The sequence below is a fragment of the Juglans regia genome, chromosome 1 (genome assembly GCF_001411555.2).
Source record: "Juglans regia cultivar Chandler chromosome 1, Walnut 2.0, whole genome shotgun sequence".
NCBI lineage: Eukaryota > Viridiplantae > Streptophyta > Magnoliopsida > Fagales > Juglandaceae > Juglans > Juglans regia.
This window is the reverse complement of record NC_049901.1, coordinates 38,437,601-38,460,140: the sequence shown is the minus strand read 5'-3', so window position 1 is coordinate 38,460,140 and position 22,540 is coordinate 38,437,601. Positions and strand designations below refer to the sequence as shown.

General features: G+C 34.9%; 2 protein-coding genes across 2 annotated transcripts; one reads left to right on the top strand and one right to left on the bottom strand.

Annotated features, from left to right (window-relative positions):
- The first annotated feature begins 5,521 nt into the window (after positions 1–5,521).
- Positions 5,522–13,894, top strand: LOC108986673 (protein phosphatase 2C and cyclic nucleotide-binding/kinase domain-containing protein). The gene is made up of 15 exons (XM_018959374.2): positions 5,522–7,080; positions 8,068–8,199; positions 8,347–8,577; positions 8,711–8,836; positions 9,405–9,467; positions 9,697–9,779; positions 10,224–10,455; positions 10,559–10,875; positions 11,038–11,125; positions 11,223–11,289; positions 11,536–11,813; positions 11,910–11,975; positions 12,126–12,247; positions 12,966–13,122; positions 13,240–13,894. Exons 1-15 carry the CDS (start codon positions 6,055–6,057, stop codon positions 13,480–13,482), a joined length of 3,231 nt encoding a protein of 1,076 aa, XP_018814919.1. The 5' UTR covers positions 5,522–6,054; the 3' UTR covers positions 13,483–13,894.
- Positions 13,895–17,156: 3,262 nt separating this feature from the next.
- Positions 17,157–18,712, bottom strand: LOC108986662 (E3 ubiquitin-protein ligase ATL42-like). Its single transcript, XM_018959366.2, has one exon. It carries the CDS (start codon positions 18,479–18,481, stop codon positions 17,207–17,209), a length of 1,275 nt encoding a protein of 424 aa, XP_018814911.1. The 5' UTR covers positions 18,482–18,712; the 3' UTR covers positions 17,157–17,206.
- Positions 18,713–22,540: the final 3,828 nt, after the last annotated feature.

Genomic DNA, 22,540 nt, shown 5'->3' with positions numbered 1-22,540 from the left:
TCTTATGGAGCTCATATCGTATTGCATTGAATCTCTTCCGGAATGTCCTCATTACCGTTAAGTGATGATTTTTCTTCGTCCAGTCTAGGATGAAATGAACCTAAACATCAATGAGAAATCATCATAATTAATATACAGACCATAATGTATTAACTTTTTTTCATGGTGGGAGATTAATGAAAACCCATTGAATTCAGTCCATTCTCATAAAGCATTCAGATGTAACCTGAACACGAGTTACCAATTCATCCTTTTCATTACTTGGTACGTCGTGCCAAGTAGCATGACTAAGGTCGCTATGGTGCTTTAGTATCCAAGCAATCTTTGTTGTATACAACATAGTGTTCTCGCAACAAGGGGTTGTCTCCCCATCCTTGATTTTCAAAGATATTTTTTCATGTTTCTAGACCTTATCAAATTCTATGCACTTTGACGATCCACGAACACGTTTCCGCATAGGTAGTTCTAAATATACACGCACAACAAAATGTCACTTTAGCATGCAGTACATAATTCAAATAGAAGTGGTATTTTACCCATATCATTTATGTTACCTGGAGAATCGTCCCAGACATTGGGAAATTCTATCATTGGAACCATATCAGGTGGCTCGATTGAGTCATCCGAGCCACTTGCCATCTCATCTCTAAGGTTCAGGGTAGAAATGGGCACTGTGTTTCTAGCTTGTGTTTTGCACGACGATCTATCTTGAGCACATGATCTTCCACCTCGGGGTCTACCTCTCCCTCTTTTGGTTAATGTCATATCCTGCATACTTGAAATGATGTTAGGCATAATAGAAAACACTTCTTTAGATAGCATCAACCACTTGTCGGTTTTGTGTTTAATAGGCCTAATGAATTTCTATTGCACACAGGAAAGCAAGGTTACTGAGAAGAAGTCTTGCATCAAATGGGTCACAATCCAACCCCCTATCCTAGTCCCATTTATGCCATCACATTGCAATGAATGGTGGCATCTTAACCATGCTCAGATATCTTAGCAAACAGATTTAGGGCTAAGGTGTAGGGAAAGCCATCTAATTGAGGGGAAGATGGCGTGACCATTTATGCAATAATATCTTAGCAAGCAAATTTGAACCTTAAGGTAGTCCATAAATGTAAAATAGCATCTATCTACGGGATAAATTGATGAGAGGGAAGGGTAGTACTTGAAAATTGCTTCAAGGGAAAGTTGGAACTGCGTAATAGAAGTTCAGATGAACTAAAAATTTATACTTTATTGCAGGAAAGGTTGTACTTTCAACCCATAATACTATATTTTTAGTAAAGGTTCATACTTTTAACCAAAAAAATAACCAAATGGCTCTAACCATCTTAAAATCAAACCATTAACATCAATATATGACCGAATACCCATGGAAGGAAAGCAGCAAAAATCGTCCCAAAGATATAAACAAGGGCAGATTGAGAAGTATCATCGTAGATTCCAAAGAGTTGAATGTAAAAGGTGGTGAGATAAGGGGTCAACGTAGAAAGTGCTATAACCTTCCATGACTTGTGGGTGGCTGATTTAGCGTTGCCCAAGGAAAATGTTATAATGTGGACATCAAAACAGAAGATATATACAGTAGCCGTCATTCCAAACACCACATACAATACTTATCCATGACCACAATTTCAAACTAACAATTATAAACCCAAGGAACCAAGTGAGTTGCTTTGGTTGTAGTACCCAAAAATAATTTAAGTACCCATGGAGGTAGGCTATTGCAGATATTCTGCTCAAAATAATAAAATCTCAAGACTAACATCAATACAACAGTTGCAGTCAACGAATTGTATAAAGAAAGAACAATTGGAATTACCATTGTTTTTTTTTTTTGGAATTACCATTGTACCAACACTACAAAATACAAAATGTATTTATGAATTTACTAGCTTATATTGCAAGAAGAATTACTAATAGGATTATAACAAATTTTAGGGCAATTCTTACATCCATACTATCAACGACAGTCAAGAACATAGTTAGATGTCATTAGCAGTGCATGGACATATTTTAGCAAGTGACTAAACCAAAATGGATAGTTTATAGCATACATCCAGTCAGAAATCCAATAGCAGCGTGGATTGACAAAATAATGAATAATTTGTACTCAAAATCAAAAAACCACTCAAATAGGTAATAATGACAGCATATAATTCACTCTTGACTACGTAAGTAAAATATTTAAATGGAGTGGGAAGACAAAACATCAATGAGAAACCAGATCCACAACATTAGTAATATAAGTTGATGGGTCACAAAATTCACAGTTTTACTAGCTAGTGCTGCCAATATGTATTCCTGCAATGGCTATATCACATGGCTATAATTTTTCTTCACCAAATGGCACAATGTTATGTATTGCAATGTATGTTACTAAATTTCTAGTGTAAGTTATACTAGAAATCAAAGTATCTGTGTGCATGAAAGTGCTATTTATTTTGCACTTCCATGTGCAACCAACAAAAAAGAAGAGATGATATCTCTTTATTGTGTGTGGACAAGACATGCACGAAAATACTTAACCCCTTGTTGAGAATAAATGATCTCGATCGTGTGGACAATTACACAACGAAGTACACAATAAAAAAATTGTATAGGTCAATCAAATACTTATCTATGTCCACAATTTATATCTGCCTATATATATATATATTATATATGATGCTGATTTGCATGCAGAACGAGGGGAAACTAATTAGGAATAACACAGGAACTAGCCTAAAGGGATTGAAAAGGAAACCTATTGAAAGACCCCAATAATATTGCTATAGAAATTAGGAGACAGAAATCTCTATCTCAAAAATTTTGCAAAATGATGACCATGAAACATCATGATCTGCCTTGTTGATTATATTAATTAATACACTTTATACCATCTATATCAACATGCAAATTATTAATAAGAAGGAAAGAAAAACGATTGAAGCAGAGATCTTCCTACCTCCTAAAATAGAGATCAAGTAATGAAGGTGTCGCGCGTTCATTGGCAGAAATCTTCGATAAGGACAAGCTGGAGCAGCCTAACGATGGAGGAGAGACACTTTGCTAGAGCGAGAGGCATAGATAAGATCAAAGATCAGTGACCGTGACAATAAGATAGAGACCTAGCTCACAAATTGATAATAAGAAATCCAAAGACAGCGGAGATAGAAACTTACCATGTCCGGTGGAGACCAGTGGCATCGCAGTAGGTGGATCAGCTTGTTTTTCATCGGCGATATGAAATATTTCAGAGAGAGAGAGAGATGGTATTAGGGTAGATTGGGGATGAAATGAAACGTGGATGGGGTTCCTCAGTGAATTCGTGTCCCCTAATGTTTTTTGCCGCGACATTTTCTTGCCACAATAGGTCTAAGAACAATAATATCACTTCTGTGCTGCGACTTTTTGTTGCGGCGATCACATTATAGATGCATATATTTTTGTTGTTGTGAATTACGGTCGCCACAATAACTCAAAATTAAATATAATGACTATTCGTCGACACTTTTTTTTGCAACGATAAATTTGTAACCTCAATATTTTTTTCACTGCGACTTTCGGTCGCCATAATAACTCCAAGTGTTATGTAAGGGCCAATTGTGGCAACAATATTTAGATGCAAAAAGTACTTTTTCCTGCTGATTTCGACTACGCCGGAGCCAATACACCCCAACAATAAAACCCAGACATTTGCGTCCACAATCATGCTGCCGGAAATTTAAAAAGCCACAAAAAATTAGATTTCTTGTAGTGAAATTTGAAGGTCTAACCTGTTTACCTTAACAGGTCATATTTGGATTTTCTTATATAACCGAATGTCTATAATTTGATACGACATGACCACAACCCACGAACACGAATTCTCACCCTAACTGTATGCATGGTAATTATGAGAAAAAGTATGCCAATCTACGAGCTACACAATTTCCTTATTTGTAAACATGATAACCAGACAAGAACTCGTTGAGAGCAGAGAAGTAGAACAACATCTCATAATGCATGATACTTTCAAGGAGGATTAGACTTGATCTTGATCCAGATTATCACAACCATCATAAAAAGAATGTTCCAAAATTATGTCTTAAATATTGAGCTGATAACACAAGTCTTTAAACCAACCACACCCAATTCCTCAGCATATAAAAACCAACCACACCCAAGTCTAATAAAACAAATGAGCCCAACTCGAACTTTACTCAAAATCAAGTAATTTTTTTTAAATGTTTAGAATACTTCCATTATTTACTTTATATATATATATATAACCATTAACTTTTAACTTAAAAATTAAAGTTCAAGTTGATAATAGGTACAATTATGTAACCTAATACTATATGCCTAATATTTTATATGCATATAATTTTGATATGATATAAGTAAACATATATATATATATATGTATATATGTATATAAAACAAAATTAATTAAATTATACATAAATTAAGAGTTTTTAAATGGACTTGAATGAATTGAGTTAAGTTTATATGAGCGATCGTGTTAGCAAGTTTAATATGTTTATGTTAAAATGAAAATTAATATTCACTAATGTTGTGTTTATTATACAAACTAAGTTAAAACCGAACTTATGCGATCTAACAACTTAATCCATTTTATAGAACTTAATTGGTGCACGGACATGAATATCTTATGGAATTTCAAGACATTGTGCATGAACAGTATATGAAAATGAGAAATTCTATATGCAAGCTTTACACCAAATACATTCACCTAATTAACATGTGATTTATCATTTTAATTCTTTTATATTAATGTTTAGATACGTACATGTTTAAATAAAAGGACAAAAATGACAAATTACATATTGGTTAACTGGAGATGTATGATGTAAGATTTCTTTATAATATTTTAAACTTTTCTTACAAATCATATCATCTTAAGTCAACAGTGATATACACTGACTTGTATATAAAAATTTTCAAATGAGTTATTTTATTATTAAATTACATAATTTATATATCATTTAAATAATCAGATTTGATTTATAAATTTAAATTTTGATATTTATTTTTTAAATTAAATTATTAAATATAAATATAAATATTATTTTTAAATATATAAAATTAAAATGGTATCGTGGATATAAAATTCTTCATATAAAAATAGATCACTTTTTTTAATTTATTTTTTTATATAAAGTAGAAGATTCAACTGAGATATGCTGTGCTTGACTGTTCAGGCTGAACGGTAGAGAAACAGTTCCTCTCGACCACGCAATTTAAGTAATAAGTACACAGAAAAAGGCAAAAAAGTACAACTATTGTATAATTTAAAGATTTTTTCGAAATTATAATATCAAAATACAATTATTATTTATTTAGCTGAAACGTACGTTTAACTTTCAATTAAAAGCATATAATTTGCGGGACGAATGTGATTTTCTATGGAAATATGGCGCGCGTGAATAACGCGGCACGTGGAGAAGTTGAGTGCACTGATCTCTGACGCTTGCCTTAGCGTGTGCGCATCACGCTCTCCATTCCCTCTACTGACTCCGTCACTCCAGTCCTAGCAGCCCATCGTCTCGTATTCGAGTGTCGACACCTGGGATGGCGTGGTGCATTTCGAGGAGAGTGCGTTTAAACTCGGATCTTTCTTCCATTTTGTAAATTTATCTGGTTTTCCTGTAACGGTTCCTGGGTACAGTGCATCAAGATCGTGTGGTTTTCAAATTTTGGTGCTACGAATTCTCTCGCTTTAAAACACGGACTTTTCAAATTTGGAGAAATCCCGTGCTTTGCTTATCTTGTTTCCAACTTTCATTTGGTCTCTTCACCGTTGGAATTGTTTGAGTACTGTTGGAAGATATGGTTTTGCGCGGAGTCTGGTAGATTTTCTGTCGCTTTCTCTCGCGCTTGAGCAATTTGGAATTGAAGGCTTATCCGGAAGTTGTTTTCCTAGCGATTCTTGGAATCGGGATTGCTGTTTTGGAAGCAGTGAGGGCGGAGGACGTGAGACCAGTGAGCTCTGGAAAAACTGAAGCTGATGAATCTTCTTGCAGTTCTGGCATCTGGGTCTGGCACTGTTCCTTGTTCTCAGTGATGGGTTGCGTTTATTCGAGGGTTTGTATCGGCGAGGTTACTACTCCGAGAATCAAAGGTACCCAAAATGCGAGCACGGGGGAGATCGGCGTGTTCTCTCCGGCCTCTTCCGACGACGGCGAAGGGGCCGAAATTAGGGACCGGTTCAACCAATTGGACCACAACAGAGACCCCGAGTTGGGCGTCACCAGGCTCTCTAGGGTTTCGGCTCAGTTCCTACCGCCAGATGGGTCGAGAACCGTGAAGGTTCCCGCAGGGAACTACGAATTACGGTATTCCTTTTTGTCTCAAAGAGGGTATTACCCTGATGCTCTTGATAAGGCTAACCAGGACAGCTTTTGCATTCACACACCGTTTGGTACTAACCCGGACGACCATTTCTTTGGGGTCTTTGATGGCCATGGCGAATTCGGAGCTCAGTGTTCGCAGTTTGTGAAGCGAAAGTTATGTGAGAATTTGCTTCGTAACAGTAAATTTAATGTTGATGCTGTTGAGGCATGTCATGGTGCCTTTTTAACGACGAATTCGCAACTACATGCTGATAGTTTGGATGATAGTATGAGTGGAACCACTGCAATTACTGTACTTGTTCGTGGTAGGACTATATATGTAGCGAATTCTGGTGATTCCAGAGCGGTTATTGCGGAGAGGAGAGGGAAGGATATTGCGGCCGTAGACCTTTCGATTGATCAGACGCCATTCCGAGCGGATGAGCTTGAAAGAGTTAGGCTTTGTGGTGCCAGAGTGCTTACACTGGATCAGATCGAGGGGTTGAAGAACCCGAATGTGCAGTGTTGGGGCACCGAAGAAGGTGATGATGGCGATCCACCGAGATTGTGGGTGCCAAATGGGATGTATCCCGGCACGGCTTTTACACGCAGTATTGGTGATTCGATTGCTGAGTCAATTGGGGTTGTTGCTACCCCTGAAATTGTTGTTTTGGAGCTCACACCGGATCATCCTTTCTTAGTGATTGCAAGCGATGGGGTATTCGAGTTTCTATCTAGCCAAACCGTGGTTGACATGGTATGATATCATGCTTATTTATGGCAATTCAGATTTATGTTCTATCAGAAATATGTGTTGGTACTTAATCGGTTAATTGCAAGCGAAGAGCAATTTCCCTCCTTTTTGGCCCTTTTTGTTACAACAAGAACAAATATATAAGGGCATTTTCCGAATTTAGGGTCTTTTCCGTTGGAGATGTAATCGAATTCTGGAAGTGTTGTAAATATGGTTGAGAGGATTCAGTCATGAGGCTTGATTGGGGGAAAAACCCCCCCGAGAGTTGGAAGCAGCATATGCTATACTTTTATTTAGCAATAAAGACCTGGAAATTATGTGACATGCATGTAAATGGGTTAAGTATAGTTTCAAACTTTCATTTCATATATAATTCAGTAATTTTTAAATTCCACATGTATCTTTGTTGAATTGCTCATAAGCAGTTTCTCTACAAAAAATATTTATGTTGACCATAATAAACAAGCATCCATTTCTATTTTTAATCCTTAAAGCTGAAATGTGGTCATGCAAAAACTTCAACATATAAGAAGTTGACGCAGTGTTCAAAAAAATATTTAGCTTCTTTTTAGAGTCTTCTCCCACTAGTACATTTTAAAAATGCTTTAAGATCTTATTCTCATAGATGAAAATAATTCATATCGCATGAGTTGAATTCATTTTTTTACTGATAAAAAATTTGGATTCAATTCCTCACCAGTGAGATGACTAAAATAAGCTCGACTTACCGATTGACCACATTAGCTTCTCAAATATTTTACCCACCTTAAGCATTTTTATGATCACAACTTACACGATCAGCTATTTCTTTAGTACTAATGTTTACCCTTAAAATGATGAGTTTATTTTTTCATTTTTCCTTTTCAAATCTCAATGTTGCATTACTTACATTTTCATGTCTAGAAACAGGGTACATTGTTAAATATCGTACCCATTCTGTCTTCCAAATCTTGGTTGGCATAGCTCCTTACTTGGCCTCTACTTTTGCAGGTTACAAAATTTAAGGATCCCCGTGATGCTTGTGCTGCAATTGTTGCAGAATCTTATAGACTTTGGCTGCAGTATGAAACCCGTACAGATGATATTACCGTGATTGTTGTGCATATTAATGGATTAACTGACGTAAGTATGCTTGTTGTTTGCAATATATTTGTTCATTTATTTTTGGAAAAAAAAAAAAAGCATTTCCTTATGGGTACCAAGTGAACTTATAATCTTCTTTCTTTCTTTTTCTTTTCGTTTTTTTTTTTTTTTTTTTTTTTTTTACAGACTGCTGGGGGTCAATCAGCAACTCATGGTGCATTTTTACGCCCCCCAGTTCCTCATGTTATAGAGATGACAGGATCAGAGTCTCCTTCGACCTTTAGCTGGAACTCTAAGAACCATCGTGTAAGGCATGATTTATCACGGGCACGTCTCCGTGCCATTGAAAGTTCCCTGGAGAATGGGCAAATTTGGGTTCCTCCGCCTCCGGCCCACAGGAAGTCTTGGGAAGAAGAAGTAAACCTTTTCCATTTTGTGTGCGTGCGTGCATGTGTATGCATAAACTGTGTATGGAACATAATAGTAGCATTAATATTCATAGAAGCAAATCAGTATGGGTGCTCAAGTGTTGCATACTTGCATGACACAGGCACACATTGAACGGGCACTCCATGACCACTTCCTCTTCAGAAAACTTACTGACACCCAGTGTCATGTGTTGTTGGATTGTATGCAAAGAGTTGAGGTCGAGCCAGGGGAAGTTGTAGTTAAACAGGTCAGTTCTTTAGGCACTCTACTTCTCAAAACTTAAGGCTTCGTTTGTTTTCACAGTTCATCTCAACTCATCTATCTAATCATTAAAACTTTCTCAAATTTCTACACAAAATATAATAAACAATTCAACCTTTTCAAATCCCAAAACAAAAATAATATTAAAAAAATATATTCTAATAATATTTTATTCAATTTTCAACTTTCATCTCAATTCATTTCAAAGGTTCCCAACAGCCAGCTAATGCATATGGGTCAAAATAACAATATGAATGAAGTACTATTACTGTTGTACATGATGATATGTGAATGTACAAACAACTCATTATTTGTCATTGCATGCAAATGTTACAGTACATCCTGCATAAGGAAATTGACCTTCAAAATGGTAAGCTGTATAAGGTGTCCTTTTGCATTGCATCAAATCTATGGGTGGGATTTCATTCATGACACTGAACCCTGGCTTGAATTGCTTGGGGACTTGGTCAGAAAATTGGAGATTGTATTCTAAATGTAACTTTGGCTGGAGTTTTGGAATTATGCAGGAGTGTCATTATTATTACATTTTGCAGGGTGGTGAAGGTGACTGCTTTTATGTTGTTGGCAGTGGAGAATTCGAGGTCTTGGCAACCCAGGTCATTTTGGTTGCTTGATTAAACTCAATCTTAATTTTTGTCATTCCTTTGATTGATTCTTCAAGCATATCAAGATTATTTACTATAATGGTTTTTATCTTGGGCAATGCAGTTAGATTTTTATGCCTCAATTGATATCTCATGGAGTGTAGTTCAGATGGATAAATTTTATGTCTGTTCATAATTGCTTATTTTCGGTGAGTTCATGAAAGTTTTTGCTCATTACTAGGAAGAACAAAATGGTGAGGTCCCAAGGGTTCTGCAGCGCTATACAGCTGAAAGGTTATCATCCTTCGGGGAGCTGGCTTTAATGTGAGTTCTTTCTCTATTACTGTTATACTCCTAAACCAAATTAAAGATATGATTTCTTCACAGAGACTCCAATTTCCAGGAGTTGGTGAATTGTTCCTGTCAATATAAAAACTGTAAGACACCATCAAAATCGGAAACCGACGAATTAAAATGACTTCAAAGTTCAAATCCATTTTAGCATGACCAGTTTAATGTTTTAATGCCCAAATGTGTGTGCCTTGGTGATGACTTATTATTCATATTATCATTCTTATTGTTACTTCTATTATTATTACTGCTACTTATTAAAAAGTGTTGTATTGTTATTATTTTGAATTACACAAACATCTTTTTTTTTTCTCTGAAATATGTCAAAATGGTCTCTTCTAGATTTGTTTATTGCTGTTGATCATAGTGGTATGTAATTTTTTTTGTGTTCTTTCGTTGCTATTTGTGACACAATAGGTATAACAAACCACTCCAGGCCTCTGTTCGTTCTGTAACGAGTGGAACTCTCTGGGCTTTAAAGAGAGAGGATTTTCGAGGAATTTTAATGTCAGAGTTCTCTAATTTGTCATCCTTGAAGTTGCTTCGATCAGTAGATCTTCTTTCAAGATTGACAATCTTACAGCTGAGTCACATTGCAGATTCCCTTTCTGAAGTTTCCTTCTCAGATGGGCAGACAATAGTTGACAAAGTAAAGTTGCTCTCTTAAAGAATAGACCCCGCTTCCTGTGTATATTTCTTTTCATATTCCCTCTGTATATTTCTTCTCATATTCCTTCAGCATCCATTTGCAGAATGAAGGCCTTTCTGCATTGTACATTATCCAGAAGGGACATGTGAGAATTACTTTTGATTCCGATTTATTGAGGAATCCAAATGTTTCCAGCCTCATGTCTGACAATCTAAAAGATAGTGATAATCCCCAGAGCAGTCCAGAGCTCTCAGTGGAGAAAATAGAGGGAAGCTATTTTGGTGAATGGGCCCTTATTGGTGAATATATAGGTTCCTTGAGAGCAGTTGCTATGGGCAATGTTATATGTGCCCTTTTAACGAAGGAAAATTTTGATTCAGTTGTTGGCCCTTTAACCAAGCTTTCTGAGGATGAACACAAGTACGTTGAAACCATGTTTTCACATCCAATCTTCCCTTTTAAATGTCATGGGTATACTTTGGAGTTAATTTGGCAAAACAATGACTCTTCTTTTTCCTTTAAACTGATCGATACCATCAAAAGTGCTTCAGGTCCCTGATACTTCGCATTTATATCATTTAGGTCAAGGAACTATTCCTCTGATTTTCCCAAGGACTTTGCCAAGAGTATTGATGTTTCAGCTTTTGCTAAAATTCAGCTCTCTGATTTGGTAAGGGGGGCCGTGATCTGCTCGAAACTAATATTGCCAAGAACTTATGTTTAAAGAAATCTACTTCTGAAATCATCTAATGGAATTTCCAATGTAGGAATGGAGGAGGTGTCTATGTTCCACTGATTGCAGTGAGATTGGGCTTGTACTGTTAAGAGACTCAGGTTGGCTTTGCCCTCTGCTATGATACCTTTTGTTTCCCCGGATGGAATTAGGTTTTGATGCTTGTTTGCTTGGAAGGCCTATATGCTACTAAAATGTGCATGAAATTGAAATGACATGAATTCATGAATAAACATTTCCTCCCCACACTAGAAAATCATCCCTATGGTAGAATGAGGATATATATGTTTGATGAATTGTTCTGTGTACTGATGAAATGATTTTCCATGATTCCAATTGACAATCAGAAAATCTGCTTAGTTTGAAGAGATTTGCAAAGCAGAAGGTCAAAGGTCTGGGAAAGGAAGCACAGGTCTTAAAAGAGAAAAACCTGATGAAGAGTTTGAGTCCTTCAGCTTGTGTACCTCAGGTTCTGTGTACTTGTGCCAATCAAGTTCATGCTGGCATACTTCTAAATACATGCCTTGCTTGCCCTTTGGCTTCCATACTTCACACCCCACTCAATGAACCATCTGCACTATTCTTTGCTGCCTCTCTCATTTCTGCCTTAGAAAATCTACACAAGGTCTGATATCTAGATATTGTTTACTTTTCCCATTTTCTTGTTTGTTGCTGTATATTTATTATAATTTATTTTCTCAATTTTTTTCTTGTATTTCAGAATGGTGTTCTTTACAGAGGTGTATCCCCTGATGTTTTAATGTTGGATCAAACAGGATATATACAGGTTGGTGCTGTATTATGTTTTATGCTGAATTTTCTTCATCGATATCTATATTCAAGTCGTGTAACTGGCATGGATTTAACTTTCTGCCACCTAGAAAGGGGTGAAATACATACATGGATAATAATATAACTCTTTCTTGCTGTAATCTAGCTAGTGGACTTCAGATTTGGGAAGAAGTTACACGGCGAGAGGACATTTACAATTTGTGGGATGGCAGATTCTTTAGCTCCAGAGATAGTCCAGGGAAAAGGCCATGGTTTACCTGCTGATTGGTAAAATTGCAAGTTGTACTTTGCTGTCATGTTCATCCTAAAAAATGTCTTTTATCGTTAGATCTTTGTGAAGCATGTGATAGTTTTACATTTTCACGCTAATTCATTAAAAAAATGTGAAATGTATAAATAACTTATATTCAGGGCTATTACCCCAACAAACAATGGACGTAGAGGTATCTGAACTTTAATCATCCCTATGCTGTTTGAAACTTTTGGCGATTTCAGCAGCCCCCTTTACAAAACAAGATTAGCAAATTACTCATAGAATCTTTTTGAGTATTACAATTGTAACTATCCAAGGGATGATGTTGCATTGACACTCGAGAGGCATTGATAACATCTAAAACAATATTCAACTATTAACTCATCCAGTTCTTCAGTATCACCATGGCTCCTCGATTAGAAAGAGAATTCCTATTCACTTTCATGACAATGTCAGGAATTATTAGGAAGGATTTTATAGATGAAGTGGGACGTCAAAATACCTATTGCCAAGTAAACAAAAGCTCAAGAGCAATCATTACACTTTCTGAGATTCTTCAGTTTTATACCATGGATGGTAAGGTGGATACATATTATAGTACTGTGTTTTTTTTGGGAGGATGTAATCTTTAATTGTAATTGGAATTACAGTCTGTGACATTTTTTCTTGTCTTCTCTTTGACAGTATTTTTGGAACTGTCTGGAGCCCCCTTAATTGTTTGTATATGTGCAGGTGGGCGTTAGGAGTCTTGGTATATTTCATGCTACAAGGTGAAATGCCATTTGGGTCATGGAGAGAAAGCGAGCTTGATACGTTTGCTAAGATTGCTAAAGGACAGCTAAATCTTTCAGAGAGTTTAAGCCCTGAAGCTGTTGATCTCCTCACCAAGGTATCATTGAAAGTATCTTGTTATTAACATTTATCTCTCACTTCCTTGATTGTACTGGGTGGGTGGAAACGCTTGGGTTTTTTTACTTGGTCATATTCTTATAAATGATTTCTTCAGTTACTTGAAGTTGATGAAAACACAAGACTTGGAAGCCAAGGTCCTAATTCTGTCAAATGCCATCCGTGGTTTAATGGTATTGACTGGGAAGGGATTATGAATCATAGCTTTCCTGTTCCTCAAGAGATCACCTCCCGAATAGCGCAACATTTAGAAGGTTATTCTGAGGAATGCAGTACTCTAGTTTCCTTTTCTCAGACTGTAGACGAACCCAACGTTCCTGAATGGCTTGATGACTGGTAGAAGAATGATCATCTTGGGTTTCAAATTCTTTTAAACCTTTTGTGATTGAAGTCCTACTTTCTCAAATGAGATTGACTAGTCGCTTATTTGAAGGATTAGAATGCTGACATGCTGAGTTGATGGAGAAGATCAAGTTTCTTGTGTAAATTTGGTCACACTCCCTTATATATGTTTCATTTTGGTAATATCTTTTCATGATAGAATTGGTAGAATATTCCTTTAGGATGTTTGCTCTGCCACCTAATTGGCCATTTAACCAGCTCGGAGGAGAGGTCAGTTAATAGATTGTTATTTATCACTTTTATTTATTTATTGTTTTCTGAAATTTCCCTAATGTAAATGCATATATATATGTAAATGAATGAGGTTTCCCTTCCCTTTTCACAATGAGATTCTAGCTTTTTAGCCTAAATTTTCCACTGTTGTTGATTGTGATTTGATTTGGCTTGGGAGAGTGATATTATATTTTTCTTTCTTATTTTGTCTTTGTTGCAATCCTAGTGTCGTTAATACATTGGATGTATACGCTTGTTCTGGCACTGAGATTTGGAATTGGAAAGATTCAACAATTTGTGCCCTTTCACTTGCCTTCTCACTTTCTCTGATGTGTGGTGCTGTTAGTTTCTTGCTTAATTTGAAATTTTGAGTTCTTTGCATAACATTAAAATGGTGTATATATATATATATATATATTGTCGTTGTTCATGAAAGCCCTAACCCCATCAACATAAATAGCATATAATAAGCTCTGGAACCATGGCGGTGGCAGGTCACATCACAAGACTGTAGCTTTTGCCGAGCTGCATGTGGTCATTGTGGTGTTCCTCTTCTTTGGTTTCTTGGGGATAATTCAAAAGAACCTCTGCTAAAAGAGTTTCTTAAGAGGACAAGCAGGCAAAAAAATTGAAGAGTTGCATGAGCACCCGAGGCTCGTGTCTTGGCGCTTACTGCAGTAAGCTTGTCTGGGACACAATGTGGATATATATATATATATATATATATATATATATATATATATGTGTGTATATATATAGTCCGGCTTTGAGCATTGTTGGCGAGGTTCCTATGATGTGCAGGCCGACCCTAGGGTATTTGTTTTATCTAAGCAAGTTATATTTTCATTATAATAACTTAATATAGGATACATGGGTAGGGGGTGGGAACAAACACCCTCGACGAAGCAAGTACAGCTCAAGGGAAAAAAAAAAAAAAAAGGGACTTTGCATTCCCACAAGTCTTGGATAAACCAAGTGGGGGGCACTCTTGTCGCCTCTCTAACTCAAAAATTAGGTCCGTTTGGATAGTGAGATGAGATGAAAAATAATTTATAAATTTTAATAAAATAGTTTGAGTTAATATATTTTATAGGGCTTTGGGAAATGTTAGAAAAAAAATTGAATAAAAAAATTATAAAATTAAAATATTATTAGTATATAATTTTTTAATATTATTTTTGTGTTTTATTTAAACGTTTAGAAAAGTTGTAATGATTATGTAATAATCAGATGAAAATTCAAAATTGAAAAGTGTTTGTATTTATGTTGATTGGATATTGAGATAAGATGAGATGAGATTGACAAATTTTGCTATCCAAACCTGGCCTCTATTTTATTTGTTAGGATTTCAGATGACGGAAGCTTGGGAACGGGGGAGTCTTGGTATATTTCAAAGAGATCCGAAAACTTGTTGATCAAGAATTTCATTTTTGACTTTGAGATGAGCACATCACCAGTTGCATGAAAATTGAAACCTCAAAATCATATGATCCATCAATATTTTAACCTTATTCCAAAATTTAAATACCCTCCTACCAATAATAAAAAGAGGAGATATGTAGGCACCATGTCAGCAGCAGACCTACTCATCACTAAATTATTAAACCATGATGTTAATTAATTAATTAACAATGATAATATTACATTAATTCATGATAAGATAATAAAATGTGGTGAGTCAATAATTTAGCATACACCCAATATCTCATATATCTAAGTCAACAGTTTTAAACTATCTGCATAACATATAACCCCAAATGGCATCTTCTCTTCTTTTAAATTTATTAATAGATCAATGCAAAACAAAACAAATCAATATGTATTTTAAGATCCAATATGGATGGATTCCTTCTTTATTCGAGACAAACGAAGTGGTTTTAGCTATTACGTCAATGCCGTTGCTGATAATGTGCTAATTTAATGAATAACATCTACAACTCATGCTTCAAATGATATATATATATATATATATATATATATATATATATAAAAATCATGCAGCATGGGGTGTTGTATTGACGTTACTACTTTTTCTGATCGCTCTAAAAACAGAGTCGGTAGGTGCGAAGTCGAATATCATAAAAGACGCGAGTGTGTTTTGAAGTCATGAATTGACATTTCACGATAGATGACATGGAAAAGAAAACTGCGTGGGATTTGATGGTAGTATCAACAAGATTATCATTTCTAATGATCTATTTATTGAGTAATGCTAGATACAGTCTTAACGTATACAAATCTTGCAAACTGCTTTCGGGAAAATCTAGGATTTACTGTTAAATTTTTTTTATATGGGTCATAGATTTATCCATTTTTTTTGAATGGAATGCGTGAGACTTATATAACTTAAGACTGTAAGTATCATTTTTTATTTTTAAACAATGAAACAAAGAAAATGAAATAAAAGGTGTAATAATATTTACAAGTAGCATGTTTGCGAGATTCCGGGGTTGTGCATTTCGTTTAGCCAACAAGTATGCATGATTGGGCGGTGTCGTGAGTAGTTTTTGTTCTTACAATATTGTTTAGCAAAAGAACAAAAGGACAACATTTTGCACGTTACAGAGTGGTGGAGAATTCCAAGGGTTTATCATATTGATCCAATGGGTCTTGCAATTGCTTCAGTTCCGGTTAAGGTTATTGTGATCATCAGATTCTTTGGGATAGAATATCTTTCTAAAAGTTGCTTCATGCATGGAACCAGGGTGTCATTCACCTAAGATACTCTCCAATTATGTGAATGTATTATATGGTTCAATGCAGAGAAAGATAGACAATGCACTAAATGCTCATATGAGACTTGAAAAAGGTTACGAGTCTCACGTGTAAAGAGGTTTTGAGTTGAAATGAGTTTAGTGATTTGAGAGTTGAATGTTTGGATATTAAACTCACCTTAAAATTAGACGAAACTAAGAAGTCTATGTTCCAAACGGGACCTTAATACTGTAGGTTCCACTAGACATGTTTATCTCCCTCTGTAATTTGATCATTCAATTCGATCAAACAATTAGATAGGGTGATCTTTATTGTGCTTTCTTCTGGCATAAGTTCCCTTCTTCATAATGTAAAAGAGTTTGTTTCTCAAAACAAAAGCAAAACAAGTGCAGAGGTGCTGAACCTTGATGAATAAATTGGCTTTTACTTTCATTTTTTGGAGATCAAAATCTCACTACAACATCATAAATTGAAAACAATGTAATGACACCATGTGAAACCATAGAAATAACATAAATGAAAAATGAAAGGTATATCTGTTCCCTTTGAACTCAACATTAGTCTTTGCTTTCTCAAAATGCTAACTAAAATCTACATGAAAACTGTATCCATGATCAACTCAAGCTGACTTCTATCTCCATTAAATGTCAGCGAAATTCAAGAACTATGAACTATGCAACAGTGATGGAAAAGATATTCTTTGGAGAGATAAATATATGTATCAATCTGATTTTTTATACATCTAATGCTGCAGAGGTTTGTGTGTTCTGAGAATGTTGAGACCTTTCTCTATTGGCATACCATTGAACTGTTCCTCTGGCAATTGGAAACCAAAGCCGCCTCAATCTTTCCTCTTTCACATCATTTCCAACCAAAGAAGACTCCCCATTGATTCTGTTCTTCATACCCGAATCTTCATGTCTCGAAACAGCAGTGATTTCAGACATTGATCTTCTCTCGCCCGGATTCATATACCTTGATGTCTGACACAATTTCAATGTGGCATCTGATGTAGAAGCAAGTCCTGGAAATGAAATTGGACTGGTTTTGTCCAGTGTGCTAACCTTGCTATCAAACGATCTCTTCATCTCCATCTCTTCCTTTATCTTCACAATCTGCTCGTTTTCTAAACCTCCTGCTACGGAGGCCGACTGAACATCATTCGAATCCAAAGAAGAGAACCTGTTGCTTGACGTAGCGTTAAGCATCTCCGAATTCAAGAACATCAGGTCTGAAGAACTCACGCTGCTCCACCGGTTCTTGAAAACAAAATCAGATGCAATGATCTTGTGATTATGTTTATGCAAGACTCCATGTGCCTCCTCACCATATCCGGCTTCTTCTTCCTGCATCAAAGATTTCTCTTCCTTGTCAACCTTTCCAGCTTTTCGAAAGCTACTTCCAAGACTGAATCTTGAAGACCCACGACGATCTTCTTCTCTCTGGACAAAGAGCTCTATGGTTGAGTCGCCTCTCATCTCCGACTGGTCCATCAATCTCATGCTATTTGTGTATGTAAAAATTGTTGGGTCCTCAACGCTGACCCTGTGCCTGCAAAGAGGACAGCTTGAGTGCTTTTCAAGCCAATTGTCGATGCAGTCAATGTGAAAGGCATGCTTGCACTTGGGCAGCAGCCGGAGGATTTCGATATCTTCGAACTTGGAAAGGCATACTGCACATTCAAGTCCTTCCTTTGACCCATTAAGAGAAGAGAATCTGAAGAAAGGAAGTGACTCGATCACCGTCTTGTCGATCCCGGAAAATCGAGAGCTTGATCGGATAAATCCCAAGTGTTGTATATTGCCATGAACGGAAGCTCTCCTGTGACAGAATTTTGCATAGACAAGGAGAAGGATTGTCAATGAGAACATGACCAAGAGGATCCCCAAGACAACAGCAAGACTAGGTTGAAAACTTTGTGATTCATCCCCTAGGTTGGAGGAAGTTTGTGCTTCGACATGGAAGAACATGAAATAAATATGCAAAATGAGAAAACTCAATCGAATCATGGCTGCCGGGTTTTGTCGAGTTATCAAGACTTTCTCAGAATCCTAGAGCTCTCCGACAAGCATTCTTCTGGAAAAATGTGAAATACTCATTGTTTGTGTAGATAACTTTGTAATGTATATAAATAGTCTGAGATCATGGGGTTGTTACTTCCCCCAAAAGGCAATCCTTCTGTTTTGCCAAAATTTCCTTGGTTTCTTCATAGATATTTCTCATGGGTACTAATTTAATTTATAATCTTTAGATCTTAGCTTAAGTATTAAATGTTTTGAGATTTGGTAGTGATGACAATATGGAGAAGCTTACAGTTTTAAACAAAAAGACTTTGGCCAATGACTTGGTAGAGGGTGAGAATAGAATTTCTCTTTTCTGAATTCTATAAACTAAGCCAATCTGACATCATTAGACCTACAAAATATCAAGTTTACAAACGTAATTAAAAATCATCTGACATCATTGGAGAGCTACGAAATTGATCTTAATGCATGCAGTCAATTTGAACTGTTCATCAGAGATATGGACCATGTTGCATATATAAGCGCTGACGCATTTGATCATACTCCTCTGGCTTTGCATCTTGAAACTATGGTTCAAAACTGACTTGATGATGGGTGATGCAATGAGTGACTGTTCACTTCTTTTGTTTTATTTGGTTTCTTGGCCCATTTGGATTCATAGTTGAGTTGTGATGATTTTAGATGAGTTAAATAAAATATTATTAGAATATTATTTTTTAATATTATTATTATTTTGAGATTTGAAAAAGTTAAATTATTTATTATATTTTATGTAAAAATTTGAGAAGATTGTAATAATGAGATGAAATGAGTTGATGTGAATTTTCAATCTAAACCGAGGATGAGTTAATTGCATTTTCCTCCATAGATTACTGTCCAATTCTTATTTACATCCACAATTTTTGGTTCAGACTCCAATTTGAAGTTTCATCAATGAAAAATTACCATCATCTTTAGTAAAAGTAAAAGTATATGCATAAAAACCAAGGTATCCTTTACATAGTTATATATATATGTGTGTATATTCAATTAAACTGAAGGAGAACATGAAACTTTCAATAATACTTTCATCATGAAAATTAAGTGGTAAACTAGTTGGCATGCATGAAAATACCCACAAGAAAGTCAATGGGGTTGGATCTAATTGTTCTATACCTGTGCTGCCGCTGATTATCTCAGTGTAAAGGTCATGATCCAAGCACTTATGTAAGTTAGTTCTGTTTCCATACTTAGAATATCTCAGTATATATAATAATATTAGTGAAGTTATTTGAGTTATAATATTTTATTAAGTTTTGAAAAAAGAAAAATGAAGAGGAAAAATTGAACAAAAATATTATAAAATTAAAAAAAATATATATATATTTTTTTGAAATTTTAAAAAAATAGTATTGTTTTTCGTGTTTTGTTTGAGAGTTTGGAAAATTTATAATGATTATGTAATTATTAGATGAAAAAGTTGAAAATTTAAAATTAAAAAATATTTTGTGTTTGCGTGATGATGATTGAGAAGAAAATATCTGAGAATAATTGTATTGACAAACAGAGCCTTAATTTGCTGAAATATTAAAAAAAAATCTCTATTTCAAATTAGTTTATCTAACTAAATCACCACTTCAAGTTAGTTTCCCAAGTCAAGGATGAGAATTTTGACAAAAAAGATAAATATGTTAATGAAAAGAGACAAAAGATATATATATACTGGGGGTGGAGTTGCTTTCCATGATCTCTAAAAATTATAGGAATTATGGTACTTTCTTTCTGGTTAGTGTTAGAGGGCGGAGGCCAGAATCCCCCCCCCAAAAAAAAAAAAAAAAAAAAAAAAAAAGGGAAATTAGGAGAGGGGCTTTCTGGCTTGGCCCTAGATGATACTATTTACAAATTGAAAATGATACTTGACCGCCTCAAAGTTACTGTTTAGATATTTTAATTTTTTTTAATGATTAAAAAAGTGACTATTAGTAAAATTATATATTTTTTTTCTTAATGATTAAGAATATTAAAAAATAAAAAAAAAAATTAAATACACTAAGGAGCGCGTCTTACAGGACATAGCGAACGCCCTCTTAACATTATTTTTTATAAATTTCTCATCTCATTTTATATTATTCACCAGACGAAATAAACCCTTGGGATTGCTTTAACAATTCCAGGCAATCCATGTAAAGGATATATACATGGGAGGAAAAACCCTGGCTAGAAATTAAAAAGGGTATTTATTGTAGAGAGCACAATGTCTTGTGGAAAATAAATGCGGGTCTGAAGTGTTGATGTGAGATACCTTGCAAAACAATCAAAGCTATTGCGTGCATAAGTTAAAAGGTCATGAATTTTGACAAATTTGCTGTTTGTTTAATTATTTTTTATTGTTTAAGATATAATAATAAAATGTCAATTTCAATAATTTGAAGGGAAGTGGTTAAGCATATAATAATAAGAACTTTGGAGAATATATATTTATATATATATATATATATTTTATTTCTCAGCACATGAAAACCAAGATGCAATCAAGAATAAACACAAAACCGGCCGTGTTTCTTTGAAGATGCACATGAGGCATGACAAAATTGCTGTTAATAATTTAAGAGAAATACTTTAAATATAAAAAAATTATATAAAAATAAATTAAAAATTAATATGATTTGATATATACGTTAAATTATAAAATTATTTTTATTATAAAATAAATCTAACAGATTTCATAAAATCACGTCAATTTATAAATTTATTTTTGTGTACAATAATTCTCTTTATTTAAACATGACAGATAGTAGATACGTGACCAATACGAAAAATGTAAGTTGTCAGTATCAGGCTTGTTTTTTGACACCTGTATTGTTTCAACTTCTTCTTCACCCCCTAACAAATTCTTTCCTTTTGAGTTGAAGGAGCTTCATATTAAAATAAAAAACAGGCGAAAATCATCTCTTTTTTTTTCATAATTTAAATCTTTTGATTTTCCTTTTTATATCCTATATAAATGTATATTTTAAAAATAAAATTAATTGCTCTCTAAAAACTGCAGAAAATGTTAGTTAAAAGCCACTCACATCTCTAGCATAGAGTATTTATCATGCTATTTATTTTTCATTTATTATAATATGAAAAATGATAAACATCTAATACTTTTCACAACATATTTCATAATCATATTTTAAAATAAAAGATATTATTATAAAATATCATATAAAAGTAACGTAATTTTATAAAAATATCTCTCATTTTACATCATGTATTGTGAAAAGTATTGTATATTTTTTTTAACGGCATTTCCCGATGCATAAACAATTATGACCGAGGAATACCGTTTAAAAAAAAAAAAACTTTTATGTTTTTGAGAAAAAAAAAAAGGTTTGGACATTCAAGGAATACTTCTGTTTTTAATTTTTGGTAATGCTAGAAAAGTGATAAATATTTCAACACAAGCTCGTCCATATGCTAATGTTCTTGCATGTGTAGGAGAGGAATATATACATGTAGTGTTTGTCTTCTTGTAACTTGTACGTAACTGTGGCCTGTGGCCCATGTAAGAGGGAAAGCTGTACTTGCTTGGCAGCTACCACCAAAAGTCAGCTCCAAAAAGATAAATGGATGTAGCTGATCTATAATCTATATGTGCGCACCACCGTTTTAGGTCATAGCTGCAATGGCTTTTTGAATATTAAAATTCATCCTTATCGGCCAGCCGCCAGCATTTCTGGACTCTTTTCTAAAAAGTTGAAACTGGTGCGGTGCGGTGCGGTGCGGCGGGGCACAAAAGCCGTGCTACTATGGCAAAGTCTTTCTATTTTCTTCCATCAGTCCCAAGCATTTGCAATAAATAAGCTTGTTTTGTCCTGTAAAAATAAGCTCTAGGAGAAAAGGAAAACGACTGAATTAGATTTGGAGACGTTTCTGTTTCATTGAAAATGTAATCATGGAAGTTAGTAAAAGATTCTCAGGTAGCCCATATTGCTCAGTAGTGTCATTTAGTACGCACTAATTCCACAAACCAGTATTAGATATTCACAGGAGAAGTTCATAATGAATGAAATACTTGGA